This window comes from Nicotiana tomentosiformis, chromosome 1 (assembly GCF_000390325.3).
Source record: "Nicotiana tomentosiformis chromosome 1, ASM39032v3, whole genome shotgun sequence".
In the NCBI taxonomy this organism is placed as follows: domain Eukaryota; kingdom Viridiplantae; phylum Streptophyta; class Magnoliopsida; order Solanales; family Solanaceae; genus Nicotiana; species Nicotiana tomentosiformis.
The window spans coordinates 4,552,342-4,568,265 of record NC_090812.1 but is presented as its reverse complement, the minus strand read 5'-3'; the positions used below and the strand labels follow the sequence as shown (position 1 = coordinate 4,568,265).

At 40.6% G+C, this 15,924-nt stretch overlaps 1 protein-coding gene across 8 annotated transcripts in view; it reads right to left on the bottom strand.

The window, feature by feature from the left end:
* The window catches only part of LOC104102294 (chaperone protein dnaJ 1, mitochondrial), a 115,187-nt gene that overhangs the window by 76,557 nt on the left and 22,706 nt on the right, over positions 1-15,924 (bottom strand). For 3 of the 8 annotated variants that reach the window (XR_001970428.3, XM_009609975.4, XM_009609977.4), the window contains 2 exons: positions 14,706-14,795; positions 13,209-14,084 (listed from right to left, as the gene is read on the bottom strand). The exons of 3 other annotated variants lie outside the window; for them this stretch is intronic. Coding sequence is in view for 3 of the 5 variants with exons in the window: in XM_009609975.4 (XP_009608270.1) it covers positions 13,988-14,084; positions 14,706-14,795 (187 nt within the window). In the remaining 2 variants the exon portion in view is untranslated. Of the gene's footprint in view, positions 1-13,208; positions 14,121-14,705; positions 14,796-15,924 lie in introns of those variants that run through there. 2 more of the 8 variants (XR_001970429.3, XM_009609976.4) reach the window with 1 other exon arrangement.

The following is a 15,924-nucleotide window of genomic DNA, read 5'->3' as shown; positions in this document are numbered from 1 at the left end:
GACATTTTAGGGCGAATTTCAGAATTTTTATTAAAGTATTAATTTCATTAATTAGATGAGTCTATTATAGTTGTATTTACAATATGCAATTGTTTTTTGCTAGACTTGGGCCATTCGGAGCCGGATATTCGTAGAAAGAGCATTTCTATCGATTGATTGAGCTTGGTTCGAGGTAAGTGGATTGGCTAACCTTGTGTGGGAGAAATTTTCTTAGGATTTGATACTGTTGTGATATGTGAGCGCCGTGTACGTGAGGTGACGAGTACGTACACGGGCTATTTGTTGTAAAAACCACGAGGCGGTTCCTCAGGAGTTCTCCCTACATATTTACTTTTGAGACTACGAGGCGGTACCTCGGGAGTTCTCCCAGTATATTTACTTTTGATACTACGAGGTGGTTCCTCGGGAGTTCTCCCTGCATATTTACTTTTGAGACTACGAGGCAGTACCTCGGGAGTTCTCCCTGTATATTTACTTTTGGGACTACGAGACGATATCTCGGGAGCGCCCCTGTTGTTATATCATTGTGCGGTGTTGTTATTGCTTTGTGAATACTTGTTGTTGTCTTCTCCGTTTTACTTCATTTTTTATTATAGCACCTGTCTTATTATTATATCTCAGTAGGGCCCAGGGCCTGACCTCGTCACTACTCTACTGAGGTTAGGCTTGACACTTACTGGGTACCGTTGTGGTGTACTCATGCTATCTTTTGCACATGTTTTGTGTGCAGATCCAGGTACTTCTTATCAGCCCCGTTACTAGCTGAGATTGTTTGTTGTTGTACGGAGACTTCAAGGTATAGCTTCCACGTCCGAAGACCTCGGAGTCCCCCTCTATTCCCTCCTATGTCATTTACCTTCCTTACTTCTTTTATTAGACTCTGGTGTATAGAGGTACTAGTTTCCTTCTGTAGCTTGTGACTTATGATATTTCGGATTTTGGGAATACTGTTTATTACTGGAGTGATGGTTGTTGTGCATGCCAAGCGGCATTGTTACCAGTTATTTAGTTATCTATTGCAGATAGTTGTTAAGTTTTACTTCCATTTTTGTTATTTTCGCATTTTTATTAGGCTTACCTAGTCGTAAAGACTAGTTGCCATCACGACGTCTTATGGATGGAGAATTGGGTCGTGACAAGTTGGTATAAGGGCTCTAGGTTCATAGGTGTCATGAGTCACAAGCAAGTTTAGTAGAGTCTCGTGGATCGGTATAGAGACGTTTGTATTTATCTTCGGGAGGCTATGGAACTGTTAGGAAAATTTCACTTCTTTTATTCATTGTCATGCGAAATTATTTACTTCGAAATTCTAAACTTTTGTATTCTATTCTCTCACGGATGGTGATGACACGTACATGCAGATCTGATGACCAGGAACCCGCCCCCTACTAGAGCCGCGAGAGGCTGGGGCTGGAGTAGAGGTCGAGGACGTCCACGCGGTGCATCTAAAGCACCCGCACGAGCTGCTATATAGGATCCTCCAGTAGCTCCAACTGGAGGGCCGACACCTGAGACACTTGTTGCTTCACCAGCCCTCTACGAGACCCTAGCCCAGTTTCTAACCATGTTCAGCACCTTAGCTCAAGCTGGATTGATTGCACTTGCTCCTGCCACATCTCAGGCCGGGGGAGGAGCACATACTCCCGTCGTCGATACTCCAGAGCAGCGGGTTTAGGCCGACCAGGTTCCATAGATTTTACCGATGTAACCGGTAGCTCTAGTTTAGCACGAGACTAGGAAAACCTCTTCTGAGGTGGAGCATCTCAGACTTGAGATGCACAAGAAGTACCACCACCTACCTTCAGCGGATTGGCTACATATGATGCTCAGGGTTTTCTGGAGGAGTGTCATCGTATTCTCCGTACTATGGGTGTAGCATAGGCGAGTATGGTTTCTTTTAGCATCTTCCAGCTTAGAGGAGCAGCCTATCAGTGGTGGCGTGTTTATGAGTTGAGTAGTCCAGATGAGGCAGCTTCACTTACATGGACTCAGTTCTCGGACATGTTTTTGATAGAGTATGTCCCTCAGAGCCTCAGGGATACATGGCGTGCGGAGTTTGAGCAGTTGTGCTAGGGTGCTATGATTATGTCAAAGTATGCAGTCTGCTTCAGTGATTTGTCCTGACATGCACCGGGCTTGGTTACCACAGTTCGAGAGAGGGTTCGGCGGTTTATTGAGGGACTCCACCCCAGTATCCAGATTAGTATGGCCAGGGAGTTGGAGATGGATATTTCTTATCAGCAGGTTGTGAGTATTGCTAGGAGATTGGAGGGCATGCTTGCCCGGGATAGAGAGGGGAGGGAGGGAGGCCAAGAGGTCTCGAGAGTCTGGCACTTATAGCAGTACTCGTGCCCCAACTGCAGTTCGACATGGTAGGGGTTATGTGAGTCACCCCGTTCATTCAGCTCTTCTAGATACTAGTGGTATTTCGGTCCTTTCTAGGCCCTAGGAGCCTTATTATGCATTGCCAGTATCTACTGTGCCTCCTGCTCAGGGTGCTTTTAGCAGTCGGTCCGGCAGACCTGGCCCGAGCCAGTCACAACAGTCACGCTCTCCGAGAGCTTGTTTTGAGTGTGGCGACACTTGCCATATGGTGAGGGATTGCTCCAAATTTAGGAGGGATCACCTCCACAGACTTCTCAGGCATAACGTGCTCCACCGGGTCCTCAGGCTATGATTCCAGCACCAGCTACTGCCCCACCTACTTAGCCAGATTGAGATGGAGGTCGGGGAGGTTGAGATCTCCCTAGAGGGGGAGACCAAGCCAGATATTATGCTCTTCTGGCTCGTACAGAGGCAGTTGCTTCTAACTCTGTCATTATAGGTATTATTTCGGTCTGTCATAGAGATGTGTCGGTATTATTTGACCCAGGCTCTACATATTCCTATGTGTCCTCTTATTTTGCCCGTATTTGGGCGTATCGCGGGATTCCTTGAGTTACCATGTTTATGTATGTACTCCTGTGGGAGATTCTCTTGTTGTGGACCGCATGTATCGGTCGTGTTTGATTGATCTTGATGGTTTTGAGACCAAAGCCGATTTATTATTACTCAGCATGGTAGACTTTGATGTTATCTTGGGCATGGACTAGTTGTCGCCCCATTATGCTATTATTGATTGTCACGCTAAGACCGTGAGGTTGGCTATGCCAGGATTACCACGATTAGAGTGGATAGGTACCTTAGAGTATACTCCCAGCATAATTATTTCATTTCTTAAAGCTCAACGAATGGTTGAGAAGGGTTATGACATGTATCTAGCTTATGTAAGAGATGTCAGTATTAATACCCCTACAATTGAGTCTGTCCCAATAGTGAGGGATTTTCCAGATATATTTCCAGCTGATCTTCCGGGGATGCCGCCCGATAGGTAAATTGACTTTGGCACTGATTTGTTGCCGGGCACTTAGCCCATCTCTATTCCTCCATATCGTATAGCTCCTCTTGAATTGAAGGAGTTGAAGGAGCAGTTACAAGAGTTGCTTGATAAGGACTTCATTCGGCCCAGTGTGTCACCTTGGGGTGCTCCTCTCTTATTTGTGAAGAAGAAGAATAGTTCTATGCGGATGTGTATTGATTACCGCCAGTTGAACAAAGTTACAGTGAAGAACAAGTATCCATTGCCTCGCATTGATGACTTATTTGATCAGTTGTAGGGTGCCAGAGTGTTTTCCAAGATTGACTTGAGCTCAGGCTATCATCAGTTGAAGATTCAGGAGCCAGATATTCCAAAAACTGCTTTCAGGACTCGGTATGGTCACTATGAGTTCCTTGTGATGTCATTTGGGCTAACCAATGCCCCAACAGCTTTTATGCACTTGATGCACAGTGTGTTTTGGCCTTATCTTGACTCATTCGTCGTGGTGTTTATTGACGACATTCTGGTGTACTTCCGTACTCGGGAGGATCATGAGCAGCACCTGATGACTGTGCTTCAGACCTTGAGAGAAAAGAAGTTATATGCAAAATTCTCAAAGTGTGAGTTTTGGCTAGACTCGGTGGCATTCCTTGGGTCATGTAGTATCGAGTGATGGGATCCAAGTGGATCCGAAAAAGATTGAAGCAGTGCAAAATTGGCCCAGACCGTCCTCAGCTACGGAGATCCGAAGTTTTCTTGGTTTGGTGGGGTGTTACCATCGGTTTGTAGAGGGATTATCATCTATTGCAACACCTATGACCAGGCTGACCCAAAACGGTGCTCCGTTCAGGTGGACAGAGGAGTGTGACGAGAGCATTCAGAAGCTCAATACAGCTTTGACTACAACCCCAGTATTGATATTACTTTCAGGTTCAGGGTCTTATACAGTATATTGTGATGCGTCGCGGATTGGTCTCGGCACGGTGTTGATGCAGGATGGTAGGGTGATTGCCTACGCGTCCAAACAGCTGAAGGTGCATGAGAAGAACTATCATGTCCATGACCTTGAGTTAGCAGCTATTGTCCATGCCTTGAAGATTTGGCGGCATTATTCGTACGGTGTCCCTTGTAAGATCTACACCAATCACCGGAGTTTGCAACATCTGTTTAAATAGAAGGATCTTAACTTGTGTCAGTGGAGGTGGTTGGAGTTGCTTAAGGATTATGATATCACCATTTTGTACCATCCCGGGAAGGCCAATATGGTGGCCGATGCTTTGAGTCGTCGGGCTAAGAGTTTGGGGAGTTTGGCATATCTACTAGCAGCAGTTCAGTCCTTAGCCAGCCAGTTTGTGAGATTAGATATTTCTTAGCCAAGTTGACTATTCGCTTGTGTGGTCTCTCGGTCTTCTCTTTATGATCGTATTAGGGAGCGTCAGTATGATGACCCACATCTGCTTGTCCTTAAGGACATGGTGCAACACGGTGATGCTAAGGAGGTCACTATTTGGGATGATAGTGCATTGAGGATGCAGGGTAGGTTATGTGTGCCCAATGTAGATGGTTTACGAGAGTTGATTCTTCAAGAGGCTCACAGTTCGCGGTACTCCATTCATCCGGGTGCCGCAAAGATGTATCAGAATTTGAGGCAGTATTACTGGTGGAGGAGGATGAATAAAGACATAGTGGAGTATGTGGCTTGCTATCTAAATTGCCAGCAGGTAAAGTATGAGCATCAGCGGCCAGGTGGGTTGCTTCAGAAATTAGAGATTTCGAAGTGGAAATGGGAGCGGATCACTATCGATTTCGTTGTTGGACTCCCACGGACTTAGCGGAGGTTTGATGCAGTCTGGGTGATTGTGGATAGTCTGACCAAGTCAGCTCATTTCATTCCTGTGATGACTGCCTATTCTTCCGAGCAGTTGGCTCGAATTTATATCCACGAGATTGCCAGGCTTTATGGCGTACCGGTATCTATCATCTCTGACGGAGGTACGCAGTTTACCTTACGGTTTTCGAGGACTGTGCTGTAGGAGTTGGGTACTCGGGTTGAGTTGAGCACAGTGTTTCACCCTTAGACGGACGGGTAGTCCGAGTGCACTATTCATATACTGGAGGATATGCTCTGCGCTTGTGTGATATATTTTGGGGGTACTTGGGATCAGTTATTGCCACTTGCGGAGTTTGCCTACAAACAACAGTTGTCAGTTGAGCATTTAGATGGAAACGTATGAGGCTCTGTATGGTAGGCGGTGTCGGTCTCCAGTGGGTTGGTTCGAGCCAGGTGAGGCTAGATTATTGGGTACAGACTTGGTTCAGGATGCTCTAGAGAAGGTTAAGATAATTCAGGATCGACTTCACACAGCCCAGTCCAGACAGAAGAGTTATACGGATCGAAAGGTTCGCGATATTGCATTCATGGTTGGAGAGTGAGTCTTGCTCCGGGTTTCGCCTATGAATGGTGTTATGAGGTTCAGAAAGAAGTCCAAACTGAGCCCAAGGTTTATTGGCTCATTCGAGGTGTTGCGGCGTGTTGGGGAGATTGCTTATGACCTTGCCTTGCCTCCTAGTCTAGCAGGAGTTCATCCGGTATTCCATGTTTCTATGCTCCGGAAATATCACGGTGATCCGTCTCATGTGCTGGATTTCAGCTCAGTCCGGTTGGACAAGGATCTATCTTATGTTGAGGAGCTAGTGGATATTTTGGAACAAGCAGGTTCGAAAGCCGAGGTCAAAGAACATTGCTTCTGTAAAGGTTCAGTGGAGGGGTCAGCCGGTTGAGGAGGCGACTTGGGAGACCGAGCGGGATATGCGCAGTCGTTATCCTTATTTTTTCACCACTTCAGGTATGTCTTTATGCTCGTTCAAGGACGAACGATTGTTTTAAGAGGGGAAGGATGTAATGACCCGGCCGGGCGTTTTGAGAGTAATAGCCCCGACCCCCTATTTTCTGCTTTCCTCGTACCTTTTTCTACTTATGTGACTTGACAGGGGGTTTTGTTTTTGGTTTCGGAGTGTTTTGGGACACGTAGTCCCTAAAACGGAAGCTTAAGTCTTAAGATTTTGACTGCAGTCAGAACTGTGTAAAGACGACTCCGGAATGGAGTTCTATCGATTATGTTAGCTCCGTTAGGTGATTTTGGACTTAGGGGCATGTCCGGATTGTGTTTTGGGGGTCTGTAACTCATTTAGGCTTGAAATGGCGAAAGTCAAATTTTTGGAGATTTTGACCGGTAGTGGACTTTTTTATATCGGGGTTGGATTCCAATTCTGGAAGTTGGAGTAGGTCTGTAATCTCGAATATGACTTGTGTGCAAAATTTGGGGTCAATCGGACGTGGTTTGGTTGGTTTCGGAATCGATTGTCGAATTTGGAAGTTTCAAGTTCTTTAAGTTTGAATCGGAGGATGATTTGTGATTTTAGCATTGCTTGATGTGAATTGAGGGCTAGACCAAGTTCGTATGGTGTTGTAGGACTTGTTGGTATGTTTGGTAGAGATCCCGGGGGCCTCGAGTGAGTTTCGGATGGTTAACAGATTGAATTCGGACTTAGAAGAAAAATCTGAAAGTTCTGCCATTTGCTGTAATCGCACATGCCCGGACCTGACCTCGTCACTACTCTACTGAGGTTAGGCTTGGCACTTAATGGGTACCGTTGTGGTGTACTCATGCTACTCTTCTACACATGTTTTTGTGTGCAGATCCAGGTACTTCTTATCAGCCCCGCTACTAGCTGAGAGTGTTTGTTGTTGTACATAGACTTCAAGGTATATCTTCCGCGTCCGCGGACCTCGGAGTCCCCCTTTATTCCCTCCTATGTCATTTACCTTCCTTACTTCTTTTATTAGACTCTGGTGTATATAGGTACTAGTTTTCTTCTGTAGCTTGTGACTTATGATGTTTCGGGTTTTGGGAATACTGTGTATTACTGGAGTGATGGCTATTGTACATGCCAAGCGGCATTGTTACCAGTTATTTAGTTACTTGTTGCATATAGTTGTTAAGTTTTACTTCCATTTTTTTTATTTTCGCACTTTTATTAGGCTTACCTAGTTGTAGAGACTAGATGTCGTCATGACATCTTACGGAGGGAGAATTGGGTCGTGACAGAAATATAGTCATATATTCTGGAACTACCTACACTACCTTTCCTGCGTGGTTATTTTACATAATTCTTAAATTCAGTAGTATCTTAGACTTAGAGGTTATATATACCCACCGTTCATATTTATTCGTCCATGTTTGACTAGGCATACTTCTTAAGAAACAATTTATAAATGATAATTTTACAGTATCACCCCTTAATTATTACTTTATTCGTCTTAAATTATCTGTCGTGATTTCTAAAAAAAAGTTACCTCAAATTATTTGTCATTTTAGAAGTTAAAGACAAAATAAATTATATTGTTCCCATTTTATCCTTAATAGTAATTGTTCTTGAAAAGGGAGATAGGACATAAATAGAGTAAATATTCAATGAATAGAGATCGTATCTTAAGACATAAATAAGAGTAAAATAATCTAAAATCTCTCTTAATTAATGTTTCTTAAGGGGCGTGTAAAAGAGAAATACGGTAAATAATTTGAGACGGAGGGAGTATTTGTAACTACCCGACCGGTCGTTTCGAGCATTTGTACTTCGCTCGGTAGTTTGAGGGCATGAGAAGCTCTGTATGATGTATTTTGACTTATGTGACTCGATTTTGGTTTTCAGGTTATTCGGAATCGATTTGGAAGAATAATTTCATTGTTGAAGCTTTAAGTTAGAAGAGTTGACCAAGTTTGACTTTTGTGAATTTGACCCCGGAACCGAGTTTTGATGGTTCCGTTAGGTCCGGGTGGTGATTTTGTACTCGGGCGTATGCCCGAATTTGCATTTGGATATTTCTAGAAAGATTCGGCACTAATCGGCGAAAGTGGAAAATTTGAAGGTTTGGAAAGTTCATAAGTTTGACAAGTTCATTTAAGTTTGATTTGAGGTGCGAATCGTCATTTCGATATTGTTATGTGTAATTTGAGGCCTCGAGTAGGTCCGGGTTATGTCTTGCACCTGCACTTGCGCAGAAGCAGTGCTTGTTGCACAGGTTTGGAAGAGCAGAACTCCAGGGTTTTCCGCAGAAGCGGGAGTTTTGTTGCAAAAGCGACGCCGCAGAAGCGGCCCTTTGTTCGCAAAAACAAAAATGCTGGGCAAAAGCTATATATCGGGGTTTTGGGTTCTTTTATCATATTTTGAGATGCGGGACTCGGATTGAGGCGATTTTGGAGGCAAATTTAATCACAAGGATTGGGGTAAGTGTTTTACACTCGATTTTGATTATATTTCGTAGTTTTATCTTCATTTTTGGTAATTGGATAATGAGTTTTATGAGAAAATTGGGTATTTTAGCCTAAAGCTTCATAGAGTGAGTTTTTGAGTTTTGAATGTCGATTCGGAGTCGGATTTGAGTGAAACTAGTATGATTGGGCTCGTAATTGAATGGGTTGTCGGATTTTATAAGTTTCGTCGAGTTTCGAGGTGCGGGCCCTAGTTGGACTTTTGGGTTGATTTTGGTCTTTTGATTAAAGATTCGACCTTTATCGATTGGGTTTGTTTCCTGTGGTATTAATTGATGTATTTGAGTTGCTTTTTTGCTAGTTTTGAGCCGTTTGGAGATCGATATGCGCGGGATGGCATTTTGGAGCATCGCTTGTATTGATCGGTATTGGATATGGCTGGTTTGAGGTAAGTAACACTTCTAAACTTAGTGTTGAGGGTATGAAACCCCGAATTACGTGTTACGTATTTGGTGTTGAGGTGACGCACATACTAGGTGACGGGCATGTGGGTGTGCACCGTGTGAATTGTGACTCTGTTATTTCTGTGATACTGTGTAGTTACCTGATCTTACATGTAACCATTAAATCTCTACGTACTAGAGCTATTGAGCTATGATCTATGTTAGAAACCATGTCTAGGCTACATGTTTATTCTGTTGGGACCCACTGAGGTCATTTCTGCTGTTGAATTATTTGCTTACATTATAATTTCATACTCAGTCATTTTCATTCATTTCATATCATATCTCAATCTAAGTTGATATATATTGACAAATCATATCATCATTTTTGGGCTAGTTTCATGGCATTGTGATCCCGAGAGACTGGAGAAATTGATGACTGAGTGAGGTCGAGGGCCTGATTGTGAGTGTTATTATGGGATCGGGCTGCATGCCGTAGCATGTTATATTGATTTATGCCTGGATCTGGCTTATTATGGTGCTTGGGTTGAAGGAACCCCTCCGAAGTTTGTATACACCCCCACTGAGCGCAGTTGATTATATTGAGGGATGGATCTTCCCTGGGCATGGATCTTGCCCGAAGCATTTATATTTGGGGATGGATATTCCCCGAGCTGGATTGGCCTTACTCTGAGAGTATGCGTACATGAGTTCATCACTGAGATACATTGCATTTGACATGCATACTTGAGATACATGCAAAGAGATACATTTCTTTCTGTCACTCCGGTTTTGGTGTCATTCATGATTTCACTTGCATATTGACATGTAGGCATAAAGATGTATTTTCTTCATGCCACTTGATAATGAAACATCTTATCTGTTGTTGAAAAGTTATTTTTGGAAAAAATTACAGTTTTCAAACTTACTCATAAACTTGGTAATTTCGGTAAAGGATTTGGGTTTTGACTGATATACTTGAAAAGCATGCCTATTTTCTGAAACTGTGAACGAGCTGAGTATTTTATCTTTGAGCTACTTCTTTTATTACTTCCATTATGTTGTTATGAGTTATTGTTGGCTTTGGGTGTTGGACCCCGACCTGTGTTCCAGCTCGTCACTACATTCAACATAAGGTTAGGTTTGTTACTTATTGAGTACATGGGGTCGGTTGTACTTATACTACACTTTTTTACCTTGCGTGCAGATGCTGGATGTTGATGTTGTTGTGATTGACGGAAGTTGGATTTGAAGACGTACCTGCGTTCCGATTGTAGCTGCCTCTTGTTCATGGTAGCCTTAGATTTACAAAAATATATTTATGTACATTAGAACAGATAATGTATTTATTTCACACCAACTTTGTAAATTCTAATCTTAGAAGCTCATGATTTGTACTACCAGTCCTTGGGGAGTTGTATAAAAATTCAGTAATCTCATCTTTGATTCACATTAGTATTATTATATTATGTTATTTTGTTAATTGGCTTATCTAGCGGGTTGGGTTAGGTGTCATCACGACGGTTTGAATTTTGGGTCGTGACGATATTATTACTAACTTTGACTATTACAAATTGAAAATATTGGAAATGCTAAGGATAAATAAGTTATAAACGATAAATTATCTCTTGATTTTTCGAACTGTAATTAAAAATAGACATCTTTTTTAGTATAATGGAGAAGTATATATGGACGGAGGGAATAGTAATCTCCCTTACTCTTACCCGGTCCTAAAATTTATAAATTTTACAAATGATCATATAATTATATTTTTTTTTACCGAAGTTAGATATTGACCCTATTAAAAGAGGATCAACCCAATCCGACCCAAAATCAATATGCATAAGGAATTTTTACCTATTTATACTATATTAAAAATTTATTTATCCTCAATAAAGAGGGTTTAATTTAATTACAATGTGATATATAATTTATCAATTATATACAAGTTAGTATTGAATGAGTATCCTATTGTAGTATTTTAATGTGGTAATTAAATCTCTAACCTTCAACTAATTATTCATTAATCTCTCTCCATTTCTAGCTTTGAACAAAACAATGTCGTCTGGTAGCTTAGTACATGCCCCGGTAACTTTCTTTAACCAAGAATGAACTGAAATATTTGGACATACTTTAGGGATTATTTAAGTAGAAAACACACATCGAGAGTAGTGTGCAAACTCCGTTAATTCATTAAAAAACTTCATTGACAACAAGGGTTCGAAGCATTGAATTCGAAAGTTGAATTATGCAAAATTGTTAATGGTTTGGATTGGTGTTGTTGTAGCTGATTGGGGATATCATTTGGAGTTTATATCTCAAGTTTGAGCGAAATTTGGTGAAGATTTAAGTTAGTTTTAGTTGAATTTTCAGATTGAAACTCGAGGAAGAAGACATAAATAAATTGTATTTATTTTGTGTTCGGGTATAGAAATGGCATACAAAATATATACAACTAATATAATTGTATACAAGTTGTATATAAATTATATGTAAATTGTAGTTTTTGACTGAATTTCTGTACAAAAAATAAGTTGTAGATAAATTATAGATTTTGACCGGATCTGTATATATTTATAAAAAACTTTAGTTCCATTCTGTAAATAGGAAAACTTAAACAAACCGGGTAAATAAGTTTACAATATCGTATATTTACGAAAGAAACCCCGCATAAATTAAAATATATGAATAAAGAAACATAAGCGAACACATATACATAAATTAAAATCGCTTATGTTTCTGTAGTATATTTCAATTTATGTATATGGATTTTGGGTCAGGTCGGGTTGGTCCTCTTTTAATTGGATTAATTTAGATTGAAAATAAAAAACAAAAATGCAAAAAAAAGAGATATTGCATGTGTTTCTCAGTAATTGTGATTTTTGTGAGTTAATGAAAGTTTTGTGATTTTTATTTTAGAAAATATAGTTATGTAGCCTTCAACTTTAGTGAAAAATCACAATAACATGACCCACATTCATACATAGCTAGCTTTCCATTTTATCCAGTATCGCAAGCAAGGAAGTCAATCTTTTCTCCTTCACCTTTCACCAATCCCCAAACTACTTATAGCAGAAGCAAAAACTAGAGGATTTAGCACTGAGCTGATCCCATTTGCTTTTAACAAACTTTTATGCCAAATGGAGACTGGGACTCGCTGCTTTGTGTATTTGGCAATAGACAGGCGTAAACGCTTATCCGCGTCGGGTGTTTATACCAAATCAACAAATAGATGAGATGTCTTCGCAAATATGTTATCGCTAAATTATAGTTAATTAATTCATATTCTTACCTTAATTTATTACTTAATCATGATAATTTAACATGATTTGTTGTAAACACCTGGTGTGCAGGGGCGGAGCTAGCATGCGAGACACGGGTTCGGCCTAACCCAGTAGCTTTGGCCCAAACTATATATTTGTCTTAAGAAATTCATTAAATATGAACAAATTATCAATTTGGAACCCAGTAACTTAAACAAACTAAAATCTTGAACCCATAAACTTCAAATCAGGGCTCCACCTCTACTGGTGTGGATAAATTTTTACCATAGATAGGACTTAGGAGTCCCATATTTGTTTGTCTTGACGCAGGAGCAGTAAATATTAATATCAAGTAGTCGTAAGCAAAGTCTTGTTTACATAGTTGTATGATGTAGGACTCTTGTATAAATTGATAGTGCCTTCGATTTAGGGCGATTGGTGACTACTAAGTTTATTTCTTGACCAAGAAAAAGTGAACAAATTTATTTGAATGAGTAGAGTTGTGTTGGAGATAAGTAAAATAGTTTAGTGATAGCATCAATTTCTAGATTTAATGAAATATGTAACTTTTTTCTACTTGTATAGCTTGTTGTTCACTTCCGTAACCCAGTTTATTCATGCCTAAGTATTAAAAAGATTCATTCCGACTTTCCTAAATACAAAAATAAAAGGAGCATCTTTGGTTTTATGGGAGTGAAATTGGAGTCTTGTTTACACATATCAAGCACATGGACTGCATACACAGTAAAACGGAAACATCTTTAATTAAGATTAATGGGGGGAAATCCCTTCATAAAGCTTCAGGATAACCTTATTTGCTTAAGAAAAGACTTGTACCTGCTTAAAGCAAAAATATCGAGATTCAAGACAAAGAAACAGATAAAACTGTGTTTTTTCATTAGTGTATATAATTCTCAAAAGCACCACAAATGTACTAACGGACAGCAAACGATAATAATTAACATAAGATCATGGTAATGAGCTTAACTATGATTTTCTTTTTAGTTAGAGAGATAATAAACAGTGCCCAAACAATAATGTGAATTATTTATTGCTCAAGATAAAGGGAGGAGAACCCTATGAGCTTTTCCTTCTCTCCACAGCGCTTCCACAACAAACATATACACGTTTAGACTACCACTGGAACTTTGCTAGGTAACCAAAGAAAAATAAGGGACAAAGGAATACAATGCTAAATTTTGCAGCCACTAATGCAAGGCATTAAGTTAGGCTGTCTACGTCACACCCCTTGGTGCGGCCCTTCCCCACCCTGCGTGAATGCGGGATGTTTTTCGCACCGGACTGCCCTTTATATATATAGTCGATACTCAACTGTCTCTTCAAAGGCCTTGGATAAAAGAGGCACTTTCTTTTTTATTGAGAACTATAAAGGCATGTTAAACACTATGCAATTTGACCTCTCCGCGAGAAGTGAAAAATAATTAGCCCTACAATGTGTAGGTGATATTGCTGCCACAATGGGAGACACTTGGTAACCTTCATTCCATTGAGGGAAGTTCTCTCCAGATCTGATTGAAAAACAGAGACTAGTAAACTCTGGTGTCAATATGATGTTAATAGCAGGTAGCAGCTGCACTATGGATTCTTGTAGCATATCAACCATCTGCCGGAGACAGCTGACACCTCCAATCAGTTTGTTTTGGTTAATAACAGAAGAACCAATATAAAGAGCGACAATTCAACCACAAACTTTGGGCTCGATACGCGTTCAAACAACTGCTGCCACCTGTAAGTTCAACCAGTAGAGAGCTGCTGGTAAAGCCTGTTATCCATTACCAGAATGTTCACCACATTCAGAATGGTGGCTATAGACGTAGACTATTCAGCAAAAAAAATACTAAAGCACTACGCCCGTTAGATAATAATGTGACAACGCTCCAGTATTCATACAGAAAGTATAAACATTCATGATAAGAGAGCATATGTGGACATTTCTTGAACTCTGTGACCCCCCCCCCCCCCCCGCCCAAAACCAACCCCCACACCCTCAAGTCAAGAAAGAAAAAAGGAAGAGCTATCCTAACCTGATATAGTTAGCGAAGTTCAATGAGTAGCAGAAATCGGTAGGTCACAGCATTCAATGTTTCCTTATCAACTAATTTCGATTATGTATCTACTGTATAGTATAATAACGGGAGAGAAAGCTATACCCCATTATCTGTCTTTTTTTGGCTAGAAAAATAACTTAATAAAACTCATTTCAATTGACTTTTATCAGTATGTATTGAGGTGAACAACTCAAAATCATATAGAAATATCCACATGCATCAAAGATAGCACAAAATTTCCAGTTAGTCTTCTTAAATTTTAAGTTACAAACACATTAAAAGAAAACGGGAAAACTTACAAATTTACTTCTCCATCCATGTAATCTCCATTAACAATTTCCTCCTGTGCAAATTCTTCCATTATAGTACGCTGCCGTTCATTCAACACTCTACAAACAAAAAAACAATGATGATAACCAAGCTAAAAAGCATCCTTGAATTTTTGTCCGTGCAGCAAACTCTTGCGGAAGTTCCAGATGAGCAACAGAAAAATAGAGAAATAAATGAAAACTGTGGTCAGAAGCATTTCATCTGATAAGATACTCCTTTTTTTTTTTTTTTTTTTTTTGATTTGCACCGGGTGTCCGAGTCTCTTTGAGCCCCGACTAATCCCGGGGGTGCACAGGCCCTCGGCAAGGAGTTTCCCGCAAGTGCACCACGGTTAATTCAGGTTTTACCCAGTCCGATGGCCCTCAGAAATTGTTTGCACCCAGTGGGTTTCGAACTTGAGACCTTGAAAGGGAGCAAACCCCAAGGCTCAAGTCAATTGCCACCAGGCCAACCCCTGAGGGTTATAAGATACTCCTTTCATCCCATAATACTTGACCTACTTCGCTTCCCTTGCTTATTCATCCCTTAATTTTTAATCTCTTTCTTTAAATGGAAAACTCTCTTAACAATTTCAAACTGTAATATTAATATACATATTCTCAACCTACTTACTTCACATTTCCACTCTTCGAACAATCATTTAAGTACTTCTCTAACACACTAAGCGTAATAATCAATTATAACATTCTAACCGTAACAACCACGCAAGTCAAGCTAAGTTACATATTTTGGATAGTGTGAGCAAACTAGCAAAAGTACTAACAAACTGTGATGCCCATGTTGACGGGCGAGCTGATTAGGATGGGTCAAGAAGAAGGATTGACAGGCTTCTACGCTTCTGTTCAAGGAGTACATATGACACCTTGGGCAAACCTCACACCGAAAAGGTAGAGGAGAGTGAAATGTTATATAAGACAACACGAGTTCACATGATATACGAGCTTATGGTACCGGAGTCGAACTTGGTATGATTGTGGGGCAAACCTCAGCAAGCATGCTAAGCTCCCAAGGGGGTGTATGTGGCACCCATGAGGGAGGGTGGATCAAAGAGAAGAAAAGATAGACTTATCAGTAGCAAGCTTCCGAAAGGAGAGGTGAATATGACACATTATGCAAATCTCATATCAAAAAGGAAGAAGACAATTAAGTGCTATATAAGAGTAAGACAAAGCATAAGTTCTCATGGTA